Source organism: Malurus melanocephalus, unplaced genomic scaffold, assembly GCF_030028575.1.
Source record: "Malurus melanocephalus ecotype Western Australia unplaced genomic scaffold, MMel_1.1 scaffold_659, whole genome shotgun sequence".
Taxonomy (NCBI): domain Eukaryota; kingdom Metazoa; phylum Chordata; class Aves; order Passeriformes; family Maluridae; genus Malurus; species Malurus melanocephalus.
Genome location: NW_026623891.1, coordinates 191,979 through 212,035, shown reverse-complemented (window position 1 = coordinate 212,035; position 20,057 = coordinate 191,979). Strand labels below are relative to the sequence as shown.

General features: G+C 43.6%; 1 protein-coding gene across 3 annotated transcripts in view; it reads left to right on the top strand.

Moving 5' to 3' along the window:
• The window catches only part of SYNE2 (spectrin repeat containing nuclear envelope protein 2), a 155,224-nt gene that overhangs the window by 120,015 nt on the left and 15,152 nt on the right, over window positions 1-20,057 (top strand). For 2 of the 3 annotated variants that reach the window (XM_057383782.1, XM_057383781.1), the window contains exons 99-101: window positions 3,224-3,382; window positions 4,307-4,473; window positions 16,722-16,884. In XM_057383782.1, the coding sequence (XP_057239765.1) occupies window positions 3,224-3,382; window positions 4,307-4,473; window positions 16,722-16,884 (489 nt within the window). The remainder of the gene's footprint in view (window positions 1-3,223; window positions 3,383-4,306; window positions 4,474-16,721; window positions 16,885-20,057) is intronic. The other variant, XM_057383783.1, reaches the window with a different exon arrangement.

The window sequence follows — 20,057 nt, the reverse complement described above, 5'->3', positions numbered from 1 at the left end:
TGAGCGCAGGAATCGCCTGAGGGCATGGAGCAGGGAAAGGAAGAGGGCAGTTAAAACGCCAGCAGAAAGAAAACTTAAATGTGTTTAAATACTGATTCCTTGGGTTTGAGCACATTGGCAACTGACTTGTCTTTTTTGTAGGAGTAAAATGCTGTGGAAAACTTGCATTCTTTGTTGCTTGTTGCTGTGTTACACTTAATTTAGTGTTGCATGTAAAATTGCTGGGGAACACTTACAGCAAAGTCACATGGACTTGATTCATTAGGTTATTATGCAGTTTGAATGTGTRTTTACTTTGCCCTGTTAACAGGATTGGAAGAGGTAAAATACCTCGGGGTCTTAAGTTACTCCGGGGGCCTGTACACACCAGCAAGCCAAACTCTTGCCTCTCTTTACTCACAAGTAAATAGCTTTTATATATCAGTTTGTAAAAGAAGTATTGAAGCCAGTTAGTATTTTGTTTCTAACCCTTACAGGGGCAAAGGTAAAGCAATCTTGGTGGAGAAGGCTGCCACCGTAATGAACAGCTGTACTTATTTCATAAACTGTGTTGTGATGAAATAGTTATTTGGGTTAATTTCTTTTTGCATTGCAATGAGAAAGAATTTAATATCTTTGCCTTAAGCTGGATGGTTGTTCTACAGCCAGTGTTTTCTCTGTTGTTTTTTTGTGAACTCTGAAATTAATTCCAGAGACATCATTTCTCCTCCTGAGAAATACAAGCCATTATTTTATAAATCAAAATGCCTGAACTATCTTTCTGTAGTTAAGCCTATAAATGAGAGAACTTTGTTGTTTTTCAATTTTTTGGTGAGCTGCTGAAGCCTGCTGTCCCCACTGTGGTGAATAGCCCTGAAAATTAAGCTGTTTTTTATATGTGCTCCACTACAGTCTATCCAAGTAGTAATTTCCTGTAGTAATTTAAGTTCAGATTTTATTTAAAATTTCCATTTTAATTTCCTGAGGGAACAGCGTCTAGTTCAGTCTGTCTCGGAGGGAGGAAAGAGGTGACATTAATGTGACTGTGTTAGGCACACAAAATCTGTAGTGGGAGGAATTTATTCAGTGCTGTAGTGGAGGGAGGTCCTGCGATGTTTGCACAGCCCTAATGAGCCTCAGGAGAGCCCACACTGATGCTCAGTRCTGGACACCACGGTAGGAGAGCAGACTTTTATCAGCTCTGCTCTTGGCATGACTGCTTCATTTTGGATAACAAATTAGATTCAAGATGTATYGTGTGGAGAAGAGTCTGCAGAATAAAAGCAGGGAGGTGAAAGAGCRGGAGGTGGCTGCAGCTGTCACWGCCCTGGGGCWGCCAGATGCCTGTGCTCCACTGGGCAGGGACAGACACGCGGAGGGAGCAGATGCACTCAAGGGATTAGCATTTCCAGAGCTGCTCTTGCAAGGTGCATGTAGGTCACAGATTTAACCATTCATCCCAGCCAGCATCCCATTCGGATGGGGTAGGCCTGGGCCTTGATGTTCCTTTAGCCTCCCTTGGGAATGCACATACTGTGGGTGCACAATGGGGGTGATACCACAACAGCTGGGCAGAGGAGAAACTGCTCAAAGCAATGGCTTGAAGGGCTCATGTTCCTAGAAGCTTGTCTGGGATTTTTTGCGTCATTCCTGGTTTTTTACCCCCTAGTCTGTATTCCTTAGCCAGCTAAAAGGTGCTTCTTGCTCTTAAAATCCTACTTTGCCAGCAAAAATGGAGTCAGAATCATGTCAGGAAGTTGCAGTTGTTTTGCTGACAGCACAGCCTGTTCTACATTCACTGAGTAAACTCATCTCCACACATGGGAGATGCTGCAAGTGGTAAGGAAGGGTGAAGTGTTCATCCTCCAAACCTCTGAGGCTGAGGGTACAAGGGAGCATACTCCAGACACTCTTAGGAACTTTCTGAACTCCCTGGCATCTCCAGACTTCTTCCTATGGAGAACTTTGGAGACTGTGTCCCAAGACAGTGCTTTCACCCTCATCTCTTTGCTTAGATTGCCACGAAGRATTCAGAAAGCACTTTAACCTCTCYATCCCCTCCTTGAAAACAAGTCAGAATTTAAAGCAGTATGGTGAGAGATGGCTTGGTGCTTTCTGTTTTGAACCTGATGTTACATGGACCTGGTCTTATTTCCACATACACATTTAAACTTCACTGGCGGGTACAAAGTAGTGTTAGAGATTAGTCTAGAAGAATTAATAATGGAATTTTGAGGAGTCATATGCTGTATAAGGTACATGTGAGATATAAAGAGGGAGTGTTTCCTTCTGTAGAGTGATACGTAGAGTAGCCATTTACAGCCAAGGCAARCAAAATTGTTATGCTCAGTTTTAGACAAAGTTTTTTGGTGAGAATGAGGGGCTACATGTTTCTCTTGCTTCAGTAGAGCTTGAACCATTTTTCACTTCCTTTGTCCCAGATACCTTAATACAGGAATCCATCAAGATAAATTAAAAAACCACATTAAGACCCCTAGGCTAGAGATGGGTGCTATTAGCTAGTTAGAAGAGGGACCCTGCTTCTTTCTGAATAGTGGAGCAATGATAATAACACTGCTTTTTCAGGCAATATCAGACCTTAATYTCACTGCCTAGACAATTTGTTTATTGGTCCTGGAAAATGCAGTATTAATGCAGGGRAAAAAAATTCATAGTTTTCAATGAAAAGGATAGATTCGTGATGTTGATTTTTTGGAAGTTCTCCAATTACTGGTAGGCAAATGGAGAAAGAAAAGAAATGGAAAGAAAAGAGGGAGACTTTTATAGAGCTAAAATAATTGCAGTCAGTATTTGCAAAGTTTYCCTTACAGTGGCAGAAAAATAAGAACTTATCTAGGTGTTATTTCTCTGGTGTTATATATGGGGCCATACTAAATGGCATGTAGTAATTATGTATTTTATATTCTTTCTCTGTTTGACATTTTCAGGTTTGCATTAAGTARCATTTAAATTATTATATAAGCACATTATTTATAAAGCTGTCGCTCAGTTTYATTCTTCTAAGGGAGAGAATCTGGTATTTGCTAGTCAACTTTTTGCCCTGCTGTCCAAAATAAGATGTAATAACAATCTGCTTGCTGGCTTTGAAAAGTAGAATACATGATAACTGCTCCTGCTAARTGGAATAAGATCAAATGCAGACTAGAAATTAGAAGGCTCATAATTGCTGGTTTCCTTCCTGAGAGAACTGTTGCTAGAATTTGATGYGTGTGCTTTTCCATAGGTGTCTCTGCGGAAGCAGGAAATCGAGGACAGGCTCAATGCCTGGATCGTGTTCAATGAGAAGAATAAGGAGCTGTGCTCCTGGCTGGTACAAATGGAGAGCAAAGTGTTGCAGACTGCAGATGTTAGCATTGAAGACATGATAGACAAATTGCAGAAGGTAAGTAGTAATGCCACTTGTCTTCAATTGCAGTCAGATAACTCATAGAGGCACCATTCCTCATGTATTCCTTGCTTCTTGGAGGTGATATGTGATGTAAAACCAGCACATATATAGRCTTTTATGAGAAGATGAGCTTTTCTGTCATCAGCTCTTATTGATGTTCAGACTTGGAGCTCAATGCAGAACAGAAACGCCACCTGACTGCATTCAGTTGTGGAGTGTGATCTGTATGAGCTCTGGGTTGTTGGGGTTTTGGGGCACACACCCAGCACTGCTCAGCTTGGTGTTCTGGGAGTGGCTCACTGCTCTCACCACCTCCATCATTTACACAACTGGTAGTCACAGGGCAAATAACACTGAAGCATGGGATAGGTCTCATGCCAGGCAAACAAGAAGTTGCCACAACCAAAAATAAGACCAAATTCTGCCCCTTCCCTTGGTATTTGGTGCTTTCTAATACTTTTGTGTTAGCTTCATTTTAAACAGGACTGTTATTGTTCTGCTGTGTTCCTCCCCATGGCTAAAATGTCTCCGTATCTAATCCCAGATCTCCTATGGATAAGAATACCRGCAAAATAAAGCCATCCTAGACTTCAATTTGGATTCTTTAGATATAGCTTAATTGAAAAACTATGTTAAATCAGGAAAACAAGAGATAAAATTAGAATATTCAATTGCTATTTCTAGGAGTACTTACTCCTGGCAAGTCTTTAAGCTTCTTATATTTTCRTAGATTGTGAGAGAGCTTCTTCATTGAGGTTTTCTTTTTGTTTTAAGTGAGAGTTCCACATGCTAACATAGAAACCTCAGCCAATCCTRACTTCGCATCACACACGTGGGAAGAGAAACCCATATTTTTGTTTTGGTATCATTGCTTTGTTTTGCCCTGTAATTAAAGCAATGTTTGTGTATGTTTATCAGGACTGCATGGAAGAAATAAACCTGTTCAGTGAAAATAAGCTTCACTTGAAACAAATGGGTGAWCAGCTAATCAAGGCTAGCAACAAGAGCCGAGTTGCAGAAATAGATGATAAACTCAATAAAATCAATGATCGCTGGCAGCACCTCTTCGATGTCATTGGAGCACGGTAAGAAAATTATTTTCAATGTTTTATGTGAGATARAAGTCAGAGGCTTGTGTCCTTGACCACAGAAACAGAGTAACATGACTTTCCAGTTAAGCTGGAATTTATTATTGAGTGTTAGGCTGAAGGGAATGCTTTTTTCTTGTAACTTATTGCTGCACTATGACACCAAATGTCTTAATTTATCCAGTGGTAGAGGGCAGGGTGTAAGAATTAATATAAAATATAATTTTAATGATGGGAGCTTTGTAAAAGGAAGAGTCAAAGTGATCTCTCCATTGCACGTGTTGAATTRCTACTTAATTTTAAGGCAGTGTGGTAGGAGTTTATTTGTGCTTTTTAGGAGAGCCTCCTGTTTTAATACAAGCCTCTGACTCTATGTCTGAATGCACAGAATTTAGGAATARTTTCTATTCTGTCTCTGTAGACAGTCAGACTTATATAATGATAATGTTCATTTTTTTACATTCAAAAGTGTTTGCAATTTCATTTAATACCAGTGCTATTTCTTTATTCAGTCTCCCTCCTAAAAAAAACTGCAAGACCATATGAGTTTCTTTAAAATTCATGATCTTCTGTATGATGGTGAAGTGGAAAATACTATCAGTGGAAATTAGAACAAAAACCTGCATAGTCTAGGCAACGACCTCTTCTTAAAGGATTAAGCATCTTTATTATACTTGACAGAGTTAAGAACATCATGATCATTTCAGTATTAGCCTTACTGAGACGATCCCATTTCATTATTATCTCTGAGTTTCTGCCACAGCTTGGGAGGAGGATGCTGGGCTGGTCTTGCCCCCTGCCGAGTTTATTTGCAATCCAGAAATAATAATGCTAACACCAAATTAGTATTGGTCTCAGCTTCATCTGCCAAGGTTCTATTCTGCCTRTGATCCCCCTCTCTGGGCCCTCAGAAGCTCTGTTGCTCAGTTAACATTTGGGACAGGTAAGGAGGATGGTTGTGCTGTGACAATGGAGRGCTAAGTGTGCTGGGCCTTAATCAGGAATAAGATCTGAATTAATGGTGACACACGAGCTGTGAATGATTAAGCAGAAGCTGCCTTCTTAAGGKCTGACAGGGCAGATAGTCTTGCAGTGGTTGTCTCAAGGTGTCTTTGTGTTTGATCTGGTGTAGGAAAGCAAGCTTCACTTCAGTAATASCACTTTTTCTGTTCTCATTTGATAGTAATGTGTCACTTTTAAAGCACTTTCATGATAATTTTTGTTCTACTGTGTGTTACATTTGAATTGCATGCAGCAGAATTGCAGAATTGCAATTTGAAGTGCAGAATTGAATTTTTAAATGTAGATTAAAATGCAATGTTTTGTAAGTGAGGAAAGCATGCCACATTTCTGCTAATCTTTAGAAAAATGTGCCAAAGAACTGATGGGGTATTCAGAGAGAGATCTGGCAACCTTATTCCAGTACTCTGTGACAAAGACTTCTTTGTCTACCTGGGATGTCTTAAATCTTTACCTTCAGGCAAATGTACAGTGGTGCTTTGAGGTACATTAATKTAAGTTTGTCTAGAGCATCAAAAGGCTCCCAGCATTTGATATCTAAGTGGATATGGTAGCTACTGGGGAATAGGTGTGATGCTTTATAATTGTTCCATGTCTTAATTCCAAAATGTCTGTAATATGCCAGCTTCTTGTGATTTCCACCAACTTGGTGCTCAGGGCCAGGGTAATGAACTGGAAGGGCCTGGCAAAATGTGATTTTAAGCAGCTCCCTCAGTGGTCCAAGATTATCAGGCAGCCCTGTGGGCTCTGCTGGTCCTCTTTGGAATTAATACCAAGAGAGGTTCAGCATATGGCAGTGTTTTGCAGCACCTCTCCTCCCTCACCTAATCCACCTTGCTTGGGCTTGGCTCTCAACCACAGAGCCAGACACTCACAACAGGCTCCAAGTACAGACCTCAGAGTTTATTTTGCCCTGTTATAACCTTCTAACTTTCTGCTTTGAGTTTGCTGCTRTGGTGCTGGCTTGCCACTGAGATTTGAATTCTGAAGGAATTAAATTGACTGAAATGTCCACCTCATTCACAGGTRTGCTTTGGGGCACTCAAGATGAGGTTCCTCCTGGGCTTTTGAGTAGCCTCTCTTAAGCCCAGGTGATAGTGGGGAGGCAGCAGTTCAACCCATCACCACCAATGTGACACAAATTGGTGCTTCTTTGAGGGAGGGCAGAGAGGAGCAAAGAGCCTTGGGCTGGAGGCAAGGTGACCTGTGARTGCAGGTTGTGATGCCCCATGCTGACAGACTGTCTCCTTCCTTTTCAGTTAGTTTTTGCAGAAACTATAAAAAAAATGTACTGAAGCCTGTGTTGAAAGAACACATGAAAAGGACAGTGGCAGAATTTTGTTGACCCTGCTGAATTAAGCCATCACAGACCAGACATCCTGTCACAGTCTGTGGTGGCTGGAGCCCTTGGGGACCAGCAGGGGCTGTGCATCCACTGCAGCCCTGCAGAAGAAGCACTGGAGCACTGCGCAAGTGCTGCTGTGTCAGCAGAGCTGTGCAAAGCCCTTTTTGCTGGGCACTACTTCATTGCTCGGGGAAAATAAGAGGAATGGAGGAGATGCCTCTGGGAAGGAGTGCCAGAGGGCTTTGGAGGGTTTGAGGGTAGGGCAGTGCTCCTGGRAAGAAGTGACAAATTTTGACTGTGGTGCAGAGAAAACCTTGTCTTTCTCCTGAAAAAAAGTTTCTTGTAGGGACTTCATTTCACAGCACCTCCATGAAATGAGGAGGTGGTTTTGCTCCTSTCTTTTTAGATGAGTAGCTGTGGCAAGTGAAATTTAAGCAAAAAATTTCTGAGGTTTTGGGTGCCAAATCTGTGACCACTTGAAGCTTTTTTTTGACAAATATTACAACTTCAACTGTTTCTGTTAAACACAAAACGAGCTGCTGCCTTTATTTGGCYCACGCACCATCACAGGGGTAAGGACCAAATTTCACTGTCTTCATGGCAGGCCAAAAGTTGGGAAGGAAGTGAGCTACAGAGCCAGGCACCGAGTAGGAGGAGAAAATGTGTATTGAATAGCTGTGTGTTCAAAGCAAATTCTTCATTTTTGGGCATTGAATCTTTATAGTAGATGGGCACTTTTTGATCCCGTGGTTCAGGAGTGAAAAATAGCCTGTATTATTCTTTCCTGTACAAAGGAATCTAATTGAGATGTATTGTCAGCTTAGRTTCTGTGGTTGCTAATGCCCCCATGGCTGTCCCTGCAACCTGAGTAACATTTTATCTTCTCTGTAGTGCAGTATATGGCTGTGTGATACCAACAGGAAACCAAACCAGCCTGGAAGCCAATGTATCAGTGCAGAGCATTCCTCCTGATAGCTTATTTCACCTTTTTAAACCAATAAACGTCCTGGGACAGATGGGCAAATTAGGTGAGATCCCCATTTAGTCCTTGAAGTGATTCTCTTAGTTCGTGGTGACAAGCTCAGATTTGCCATATGGTTGCACTTACAGGACTTAACACTTTCATTATATGCCTGTGTGCTGACAAAAGCTTGGCCTCCTGTGTTGCAGCAAGCCACCGTCTGGCTGCAAACTTGGAAAAGTCTCAAAATGTTAATTTTCATGGGATAAAGTAACCATCAGGGCATTAGCATGCCTGGAAAGGAGAACAAACGAATTCTGTTCAGCACAGAAGATACTCTTACCAGGGAARGTTTGTGCTGGAGTCTTTGTTGAGGGATGGGGAATACAAACATACAAACAGGCAGAAAGGGAGTGTTGTGCTGACTGTAAAAATGGACACAGAAAATCTCTTGCTCTTGCTGAAGCAGTAGGAGTTGGATTGTGCAGGCTGCATGAGGGTGGTAGACAAGCAAAAACCCCATGGAGTGGGATTTACATCCCCAGTGTGCTCTGCAGCAGCACTCTTGGGCCATGCATTAACAGGCAAGAACTAGCAAGGAACTGTGTTGAGCACAGCCATGTTCCTCAATGCCCTTCCCTGGGCCACCCACCACTGATTCTAACTCCAGACTTTGCATCCCAGCTCGGTGAGGAAATAATTTTTCTTCTGCATTGCTGTTTGCTTAGTGCCTGCTGTCAGGCTGGAGGAGCACCCCCGTGTCACTGGAGGGTGTCTGCACTGCCTGGGGCTGTGCAAAGCATTTGGATGCAGCTTGAGCCTTTATTAAAGCCACCAGCTTCACAACCTACAGCAGTTTTYGCTCTGCAGACCAGTCTCTGCAGTAACTGATGGTGCATTTCTGTACCTCTGGGCGTCCTGTAGCTCTTGCCACTTGCTGCCAAGCTATGGAAGGGGGATGCCATTTCTCAGCTGTTCTGGCTGTGGATACACTGTGATGTATTTTCTTACTTGTTGGGTCTGGTCTGTGTTTTCAGCCTCGTGGAAAACAGCAAAGTTTTTGTGCATGTAGCTGGAGTAAGTTCAAATTACTGCAACCCTTAAAGCAAACATGAAAATACAGGGAAGCCATCAAGGTCAAATGTGCCTTCTCATTCTTTTAAATGCAACTGTGCTTGTCAGCTGGGTCTTTTTCCTGTGTTTGCAAGCTGCCAGCATCATTRCATTGTTCAGGAATCTTAAACTGCCACATGTGAAGTCAGTCCTTCCTTCATCAAACTTGGGAGGTTCAAGGTGTTTTCAGCTCATTTCCTGCATACCCTGGGGGGCTGAAATTCCCAAACAGCCTGAAACTTCTCAGGTTGCAGAAAAATGGGAAGGATTTGAAGCTCTCCAGTGAAACTAGCCTGTGGTATGCTGGGGGTCCAGGGAGGCTTTATGGACARTTCCAGTAAGCTGCCAATTCCCTCTCCTCCCTGCACCCACCCTGTGGCTGGGTTGCCCCAAAAGTCGCTCTGGCAGCAGCGGGCCCCAGGTGGTGGGTTTGGGGAGCGAGTGAGTTCACAGCAGCCCTCAGCTGGTCTCTATTTATTTTCCACCACATTGCTTACCCTTTGGCAGGGCAGACMATCAGGCACCACGTGTTGATGTGCTGTCCTACCCCGTGGCAGCCCACAGTCAGTGTGGGTGCACTGTGGGTTCAAAGGTCTTTTTGAATTGCTGCAGATCAATATTTCATGGCAAGGGAAGCAAAAWACGCTGCAGAGAGGCCTCCCCAGGTAAACAATCCAGCAACATCCAGCAGAATTGTACTGTTTTGTGCCAGTACCACTGTAAAATGTTATTCTTGGGTTTTTTGGTTGGTTTTTTTTTTGTATACAAAATATGTGGATAGTTGAAATCTCACTCACAAAGTGCCTGCTATCTTTCCGTGTTCTCTCTGTCCTTTGAGGATTACGCTTCCCTTCAGTGTAAAAGCTGTGACAGAATTCATTATTGTCTCAGGCATGATGGTTGGGCTTATTTTGGTTATGCAATGTGKGCAGAGAGCAGGGGGAGCTGGCAGTGCAAGGGGAGTCCTTGTCTTCTGCACACCATCTTCATTCCCAGWGTCTGCCTGCAAAGCTGGGGGTCATTTCCCTGTTTACTCAGATCTACCATTTCAAATGTGATTTTGAACCACCCTGAATAATAAACTGTGGAGGTGACTGGGCATGAATTACCTGTGCAAATGTCCAAAGCCCTCTCACAGTGTGCYGTGTCCTCCCAGGCACTGTGTGTTCTGCCATGATCAGCAAGTCAGTACAGGTCTGTGGAAGATTACCTGAATAYTGAAAAACCTTTGATTTCAAAATCATTCTTCGCATTTTTGGTGGGATGATCACACCTTCTTTATTTTTTTCCTGAGATTTGCTGGGTGGGGAGTGACTTGTAACCTAAGGTTCCCCAACTTCCGCCTTTTTTTTCCCACCCCGTGATCTCTGGCAGTCATAACACACAAGAAATCATGACAGTGTGTTTTTCCACAAACGAATGATATCATAAATGAAGATTAGGGGTTATTTTGTCCTCTGGCATAACAGGCTATTTGCACTGGAGGCCTTCTGCCTGCTCKGGAAGGTTAAAGAGAGGACAGGTTAGTGTGTGGGAGATTTAATTCGTACTTAAATACCTGGGAKATAATGGTAAAGGCGAGAAAGCAGAAAGCAGGGGAAGTAAGGATACATCTTTGTGCGTGGTGCCTGTGCGTGGATGTACGTGTGCTCGCTTTTTTGGGTTCGTTTCAAACTGACTCTGCTGCAAATCATCCGGGTCTGAGGCTCCAATCCCCGTTTCTCCCAAGAAATGAGCACCACATCCACCTTTCTCGGTGCCGGAGGCTCCAGCCTGAAACCTTTTTGTCGCCAGCCGCGGGCAGCCGCCCGGCGTGCGCTTCCTCACGTGCTAATAATTCTCTTGTGTCAGAATAAAGCTCTCGTGGTTTTGTTCTGAGGAGGGATGCGGCCGTTCGCCAGGTAAAATCCCAACGCAAAACGTAGGGGTTAAAATAGGGGGGAAGGAGAGCTCCGGTGTCTCCCCAGCTCGGGGCAGGGGAGAGGAGGAGGACGGGCGAGTCTCCCCCCCACACGCGGGATGCTAAAGCGCCGAATAAATAGGGCATCTGTGGAGGAGGGGTTTCCTCTTCCATGCCTGCCCGGTCGCACAGACGGTCCCCCCCTTGCAGCTTGGGATTTGCAGGCTGAGGAATGGTTTTCTCGTGCGAACCGTAAGTGCCGTGTGGGAGCGCGGTGCCGGTGGGTTCTGGTGGAGCAGCGGGGCCCGGCGGCCGCGGGCGGCCCGGGGGGGAGCGATGCGCCGCGCCAGTGCCTCGCTGCAGCTCGCCTTGCACGAGTGCATGAGTGGGAAGTGCGGCACGTTAGCAGCAGGGGTAGTGCTCAGGGGCCTCYCGCTTGAAATCAGCTGTGTTTGGGGGCCGGTACCCAAGGCGGTGAGAGCTGTGACAACAACCTTCGGGCTCGCCAAAGGCRGAAAAGCCTCTCTTGCAAAGCCTCCTCCGGCGCGGCCGCCGCTTCTCCCTGCGCGCACGCAGCCCACGGGCACGGCGCGGCTGGCACGGTACCAGCACGGACCGAGAAATGGCCTKGCCTTTCTTAGGAGAGGCCTAAGATTTGCCTTCGGCATCACCTCTCCAAACCGGGTCTTTTGTTCCTCACACGGTTAAGCTCCCCCTKCGACTCACTGAACAAAGGTTTCCTGGGTTGTGCATCTCATTTGCGTTGCCGCTGGTAAACAATCCTGTCAGCTGGCAGGGCCATTGCAGCCCCTCCTCCAAAAAACATGTAYGTAGTCGCTTTTTCTGGTGGCATTTGTGCTTGTGAAGGAGAGTTTGAAATATATGTCAGGATGTTTTTCATTCTTTCAGACACTAAAATTTCAATGTTGCTATTTACCTTATTTGAGCTTCCCCTGTACCTTTTCTTGCAGCATTTTGACAGCTAAAGCAACGTAATTGGCATTCATTTTGCAATTCTTTTTGTTTGTGTGAATACATTTCAATCAACCTGGAAGCTCCTTCTACTGCTAGGTAATTCCTGAGTAGTTACTACAAATATACATTGTATTTCTGGGGACATGCAATGATTCAGCCTGAGACAGCTTAATGCTTTTCTCTTGTAACCCAATGCTAGCAACTTCATTGAGGGTATTAAGACCCAAATCCAATCTCGAGTCAGGTCAGTTAGTCCTTCTGTTCACTTTTGCAGACAGCTTTTAGTTATAATCTCCTAGTTTTGTTCTTTTTCTGCCACTTCTGTTGTGGTGTTAGGATTAAAATATTTTAAAACTGGCTTTGTTTGGCTTATCCCAGGCAACTTATGCGTGTGTCTAAGTGCTAATCGGGATGGTTTTTTTAGCTTGGCCCATTGCAAAGGACAAGATAAGTCTGAATTTGTCGGGTTTTTTTAGATTTTCGATTTTTATTGGATTTTATAAATGATTCCCTTTTTTTTGTCCTTCTGGAGGCATGTTGACCTGTGGCAGGTGAATTCTGAATAGGAAGTGAACAGTGGATAAGCAGGCCTTTCAGTAAACAGTTTGTTTTTCCTGTTGAACCAATCTCAATTAACTTGAGAATCACACTTCATATACAGGAAGAATTTAGTCAACAGTGGTGGTACCTTCCACTCTCTGGAAGAAGCTGGTTTTCTTTGCTGCACTTGAACTTTTAGTGCTGTTAATTCACTGTTTGTTGAGTGATTGATCACCCAGACCTGACAGGAAGCATTTGCCCCCAGGCTTGGATGCTTGCTCTGTGCACCCACCCCAGAAGGGCTGTCTTTACCCAGAAATGGTCAAGATGCATCTAAAAAGAATTAATGAAGTTTCCTTCATGCAAAGAGCAAGGGATTTGCAAGATTATATTCAGTGTGCAGATATGCATCTGAGAATGCTGATTGCAAATAAGGACTTTCATGGATGCAATTAGTCTTTTTYACTCTTTTCTTCGAGCTGTAGCCAGGGAAATGGCTGGAAATGGCCTGTGACTTCTGTGCAAGCTGAGGACACTCAGCTCAAATTTTTCATCCTTTTATCTCTTGCTTCAGTGTAGAACCCTGCCTTTCACCTTGGGGTCTGTCTGCTGGCAGGAGCAAATCAGTGAGTGTGAACGTCAGGGCAAGGCTGCCCTCCCATTCCTGCACCGCACTAGTGTGAACTTTTGTTATGTTTTTGTTCTTTGGCTGCTTAGCTCAAGTTTGAGGTGAATGATTTAGCATGTTAAGGGTGTTTAAATGACTGGCAAGTGCAATATTCTATCCAGAATATATAATAGATTAAATTACTTAATTACAGTTGAGTGTCTAATGGCAATTGATAGAAAGTACAAGCTTGCACTACCACAATGATGTTGTCTTTGAGACTGTTGCTTCCAGTAACACTAGAAGATTATGATCCTCATACTTATGGTGATAATTTGAAACTCAGCATGATTTCTAAGCCAAGAGAATATTGGAGTGGTGATGCAAAAAGCCRCTTGGATTCTAAAACTGTTGCTTTTAAAATGTATTCAATGTGCTTTCAATCATAAATACATTTATTTGTAACCTAATATCCTTTGGTTTTGCTTTGGACTTCCTGGCTGTATTCATCTATCCACTATGCAGGCTGAAGGAAGATGTTTTGTAACCTGTGAATTTCTCTGTAATGCATCTTTAGGAGTGGGAAACAGGTAGATAGAGGCAGAGAAGGCAGTACAGGGAGGCAGAGATGATCCTGAGCAGCACAGTAAGCTGTGGTCTCAGCAGGTCAGCCGTGCCATCAGATGGTCCTAACATGTGCATGTCTTTGGAGCAGTTGTGGGAAGCATCATGGAATATGCAGAAAGTAAACTGCCACAGGATACAGTCAGGGATGGTGCAGAGATCAAGCCTTGCTTTCCTCCCGACTGGCCTGAAGTCATGCAGAGTTAATAATGTAACAGTGCAGATGTTTAGCTCGGACTCTTCCRTTCTGTGCTCACCACAGAGCCGTATTGTCCATCTCTCCAGGGAAAAGGGTTCCTGCATCACCTGTCTTCGGAGGCCCACATCCCTTGGGAATCACTGGTGCTGCTGAGCATCATAACCAGCCAGATCCAAACTGACTGGTGGGAATAGGGCAGAGGAAGAATTGGTTCTCCTGAGTATTTAACTGCCAGCCGATGACAGCACAAGAAAATGTTGCAATGACATGTTCATTGACTACCGTTTAATAGAAGCAAAACAAGGAGCAGGAAGATTTATACAGCAGCTGTTTGCTTGGRAGCCAGATGCTGTCTGCATACAGGGTTGAACTTGGAAACAAAATTCTGAAAAAAAAGCTTATTAAGAAAAGCAAGAGCAGCTAAATGCTTTTCTCACCCACTGGCTTCCCCTCAATCATCTGCAGCMGTGGAAAGCAGAGTCATTGTAAAGGGGCAGAGGCATCTGCTTTGCACTTTGCACCAGTATCAGCAGCTTTGTGGATGCAAGGCAGGAACAAGGTGGACCATGGACTTGGGCCAATTCCTTCAGGGTGGCTTGTAGGATTACATCAATCAGACAATACTAATTCTGCTTTTGGAGAGTGCAGAGTTGCTAAATACTTGCCAGAAGCTTTAGTGTAGAACTGTGTTCTTCTCGCCCTCCTTGTTAAACAACTAAAAGTACTGCCTGGTGCTTTTGGGACAAGAGGTAGGGGAAACTTTCCATGCTGCTAATCCATATGAGACCCTACATTTACTGGCCTTATTCTGTACCTTCACAGTAAACAGTAGGACTGAACAAATCCAGCAAAATCATTCCCGTATCTCCTCCATAAGTGCTTTACCTTAAATCAAGTGTCTAGCTGACGTGTGTATCCTCTTTGGTTACCTTAAGGTTGTTAATGAGATCAGTTGTTGCTTACAGGGTGGCATATTCATTATGGATTAGGTGTCCTGTAAGTCTTCTATCACTGTATCATCAGGCAGCTGCAAAAGCTGTTCATTACAGCCAGTTTGGACAACTCTCCTCTAAAACTTGCCAGGATAATTTGGCAGCAGGCAGGACAGTGGCCCAGGAAGCTGTCCAGGTACCCTGTGAAGGCACTTCTGCCCTGGTGTCATCTGTCCCTGCCTGSACTACTTGAGGTTACATCCCTCACCCTGCCCCAGTCCCAGCTTGCCAGGTACATCAGGGCTCAGCTCAGACACCGCAATAGTCCCCTGCATTTTGGGATGTGCAGTGAACCCCWTGTACAAGGTGCTCTTTCAGACCCACTGTTTTGTGTATATGGTCACAATTCCCTGCCACTGTGGTCAGTGAATGAGAAATGTTTCAGCCTTTTCACAATGCATAATTCTAATTTTTTGTGCTGCACTTGACTTAAATAATGAGGCTTATCTTGGTAGTTGCTTGACCAGGCAGTAGCTATAGGTTTAATTTGTAAGTTTGCATTTTAGAAATCACATGCAAGGTTCAAAAATTCATCCTGAGGCACAAGAACATAACTAGAGATCAGGAGAACTGCACGGGGAAGCAATGCTGGCTGGGAAGTGGGTTCTTCCTGGGACATGAGTGAAATGATTTCACCTGACTTTAGAGTCTGCAGTGTGTTGAATGTTTACAGTACTGCAGGGTAGACCATTGAAGTTCATGAGGAGAAGTATGTGCTTTTTGATACGGTACATCTTGTGATCTGGATGTTTAAGACAGGTCTGATACAAATCATGGGGTTTTTTTTTCCCCATTAACTATCAAGGTCTAGATGACAAGCTCTGAAAAATGTCTCAAGATATAACTGTCACCCTGATATTGTGTTTTTAGTAATTTTTGCTGAGAATTGCAATAAATGAGAATTTCAACARAGATTTGAGAGTAGTGAAGTAGTTTAAGAGATATTCCTCCAAYACATGCAGACAAATTTGCCAAAATATAAAAGTGTGCTACTTGGATAATTTGAGGGGCTGGTATGGGATTTTGACGTGGGAATGTGATCTTAAGGATGGAAGTAAAAGGTTTGTCTGCAGTTTGCAAGCTGTGCTACAAACAAATGTAAGAAAAGTAAATGGTCTCAATGGTTCATTTGCTTGTCCACTGCACAAGTCTCCCTGGCCTTTTGGTATTCTCCCCGTTCAGGATTATTTTTTAAATTTTTCACCCATCAGCAAAGTCTGGCATATCTCTGCACATTTGTGTGGTGTTTAGGAAGAGCTTTTAATGTTGTGGTGCWAGAAGTTCTATAGTAGCTGTTGTTCAGGCCTTCTCCTCTCCTGTCAGCATCCAGAGGGTGCTGAGCCACTAACTCAGGGTGCCCACAGAAGCTTTGGATGCCCYATCCCTGGGAGTGTTCAAGGCCAGGTTGGATGGGGCTTGGAGCAGCCTGGTSCRGTGGAAGGTGTCTCTGCCCATGGCAGGTTGGAAAAAGGYGATTTTTCAGGGCTTCCCAACCCAAACCATTCTGTGAGTCTATGGTTTTCCCAGGATTTGGACTGGTAGTTTGTGCAGATTTTGCCTTTCTTGGCAGAGTGGTACCTTGCTTATTAGTGTGGGCATTTTGGTTGCTGAAGAAGACACTGAACATAATTCACAGCAGGAAAATCAGACCATAGATACCCATTTTAGTTTAATTATGGCAAATTATGGTACAAATTCCCACTTAGGTAAATGTCCACTGTTCCCTTGCTGAAAATTAACCCTTCTCATGTAGTTTCATTAAACCTTCACCCAAGACCTGCTTGCAGCTGTAGAACAGGGGTCTGCTGAGCCAATTTAGGTAGGTTTTGACTAAAATGTGGCTCTGATGTGCTGGCAGCAGCTTGATGCGACATGGCTTCATAAAGCCATGCCTGTCATCACCTCCTGCTAGCATCTTTTCCACCGATTGACCATCTTTGTAACAAAATGTTCTTCCTGGTTTGCTTAGGGTGAAGAAACTGAAGGAAACATTTGCTTTTATACAACTATTGGACAAAAACATGAGTAACCTTCGCACCTGGTTGGCCCGGATTGARTCTGAGCTTTCCAAGCCTGTTGTTTATGACATCTGTGATGACCAAGAAATCCAGAAGAGACTGGCAGAACAGCAGGTGGGAAATAACAGCAGCCAGAGTAAATGAGCTAAAATGCTGCTGATTGGTCCTGGTATAAAATCACCTGTTTCTTCTCTTCAGCGAGCTCTTCTGACTGTTTGCTTTGCATGGCATGTTTCTGCCAAGATGCGTTACATGGAAAATTTTATTTGCTTGCAGTAATTTCAGTGTTGTGTTGAATTATCCCCACTTCTCCCTCCCCGCCCCCCTTCACCCAAGGAAAACATGCAAAATACAAACAAAAGCAAATTTGCTCAGTTCAGTACAGCAGACTTCCTGAGGACTAGGCAGGGCACAGACAGTGGGCAGAGTACATGAGGATGACTTAGACTGACAGGGTGTGAATGCTGCTCTCTGCAAAGTGGCCGTGACAGATCCAAGAGCTGTGATTTCATGCATTGCCCTCACTGGCTCCAGTTCTTGTCCTTTCYTTGCAGACTCACCTTTGRCTGCARTTTGATYCARAGGTGGCTCTGGAGATCCCTCAGGRCTGGAGGAGCTGRTGTGTGAGTCCTGCTGAGGCAACAAGTGTGAACCAACCTCGCTCTGCWGGGTGTTGGTGGGCATTTATCCAAGGCAGTGGCTTGCCAGGGGGATCTTTGGAGAGGAGTTGGATAGTCTTGGAGTAAATTTTCCAGGCAAGGAAGAAGAACTTCTCCAAAGCACAGACTTGCTGGTGGAGTCGTTCTTTGCTCAGGGCTGTGCTGTAAATCTGCCCAGGTTCTAAGTGCTTGTCTGTCATCTGGACTTTGTGTTAAACAGCAATATTTGCCCAAAAACTAAAGATCAAGWATAAGTCTGTCAAGCTTGGAAGCTTTATGGCATCTGCCTTTAAGAACACCTTCCCATCTTATCCATCATTTCTCTCTGGCATCTGCTTTTGTGTCTAAGGATCCTGAGTGACCCAGACCTGGGGACTCTGGTCTCTGCTGATTGGTGTGGCTCTCCTTGCACTCTTGTCCCAGATGTCACAGGAAGGGCCAGCTCCTCTGCAGCAGGAGTGGAGGTGGCTCTCACGGTCTGCTCTGCAGGAGCTGGTCAGACACCAGCAGCCTTGGCCTGGTGCCTCTGATGGTTCCATCTGCATTGTGAATGGTCATGTAAACACAAGGAAATATTTTCTCCTCATCCAAACCTTTTGCATTCTCAAAGGCCATGAYAMATTGCCAGGCAGAGCAGAGTATGGYGCACRAAGGAATTGTGTCCWAACTAATTTATTTTTATTATGAGCATTCAAACTTCAGCTGGCTGTAAGAGCCATCATTTGCTGCTCAGAGCTACTTAACTGCTTTATTTTTTGGATTCTGTTTTAAACACGGACCTCTAGGCATCTCTAGACTCCTAYTGTAGCTTTTTAGCAGGCTGACTATGAGAAGATTGAGCTGACTGAAAAGACCAAATAAAAAGAAAAGGTGCTTTTGCTCCGCATTAATGAAACATTTATCTGAATGCAACAAGTAAAATGATCTTTCCTGGTTTTATCTGAACAATTATTTCAGCTTGAACTGAGCAACGGTGAGAACATGCCCTACAGGCTTCTTTTATTTGACATCCATGACTGGAAAAGCTTTACCTGTGCAGTCTTGAATAATGAAATTTAAAAGCCTTGTGTATCCACAGAGGTGTTTTATGGCACGTTTGTTCAATTAAAGGATGATGATTGCAACATGAATAATATTAATTTTAAGATTGTGAAGGTGTTTCACTAATGCAAAAAAYTAGCAGTGTGCAGTCTGTTTAAGCTCTCTGAGCAATGCTATGCAGAGTTGAAGGAATGGTTTCTTTGGGGGCTCAGTGTGTTCCTCACCCCCTCACTTCATTTGTTGTGTTTGTCTCTCTTAATGCAGTGGAATTTAATGAATTCAGAAGAGACTCTCCAGGTACCAGTAGTGAGGTAGCCCCCAGCTGTAGAGCCTGTGTTGAAAAGAGCTGATSCATCTTGCTCAGAAAAACAGCTGTGAATCCTTAGTAACCTGTAAAAATTTCTGTTGGATTGCCTGCTGGCAGTCTCTCATCCATGTAAAGAAYTTCACTTTTACATTCCTTAAAGCTGTTCATTACTACAAATTCCACAAGCCATATTTTGACCATTTGTGGCTGAGCCCTTGATTCAGGTACCTGTGTAACCACTGAGGACTGCCACTGAGTGATACTCAACTCCTTGCAGCTTGCTGGCTTCTGGGAAAAATCTTCCTTCAACTCCTTTTGTATTTACTACCAGCAATGTCTGTTTCAGGGCTTTTTGTTTATTTTGTTTGTGGGTTTTTTCAGTCTAGAGCAAAACCAATTCTGCCTCATCTGTTGACTGAAATCAGTAAACACCATTTAAGGGGAATTCCAGTTCACTTTTGTCAGACAAATACTAATTTGTGTTTGTTGCTCTAGTGTTGTTCAAGCAAAAGTCTCTGTACCCTTCATTACAAAAGCCTGAAATGGATTGAAAAAATGGAACTATATTGGCTACTGTCATTTTATTAATATTTAAAGTTGGTAGTGTAGTACAGATCTACCTTTTCAATAAGAAATATTTAGATAAGGCTTTTTTTTCTGTCTTTCAATTACATTGACTTTAGGAGTAGTGATGGGTACAGGATGAGAGGCTGGACTATCATGGAGATGCAGGCTCTGGAAAGGAAACTGGTAGTGTAGATTAGACAAAGGGTCATTGCCCAACCCTTTAAAACAGCCTGTCAGAACAGGAGCCAGAGAATAAGAAAAGTAGTGTAACACCAGGTACTTGTGTTCGATGCTGCAGCCAGTGATCAGTCACTAAAATGCACATACTGTACTAAGAGTTCTCTGACAAGCCTTTCAGWGTGGTAACCTGATATGAGACAGTCACCTTGTGCTGTCAAAATTAGTAAGAATTTATTTATGGTATATAAATATATATATATTTATATACCATAAATATATTTATGGTATATGTAAGGTTTGGATTTTGAATGCACRTTAAAATTGTCCAGACTTTTAATGAGAAGATTGAGTTTAGACTGAGACACCAAACATGGACAACCCTTTGTTTGCATGGCTCTTCTCTCCTGACCTGTATCATCTGCACAGCTCATCCTGCCAGTCTTTTCTAAAGCTAAATAAGTTTTTCCTGGCACATGGACTGCTCTTTTCTCTGTGGCATTTTGAAAGGGTATGGAAACGTAGCCATGCGTGTT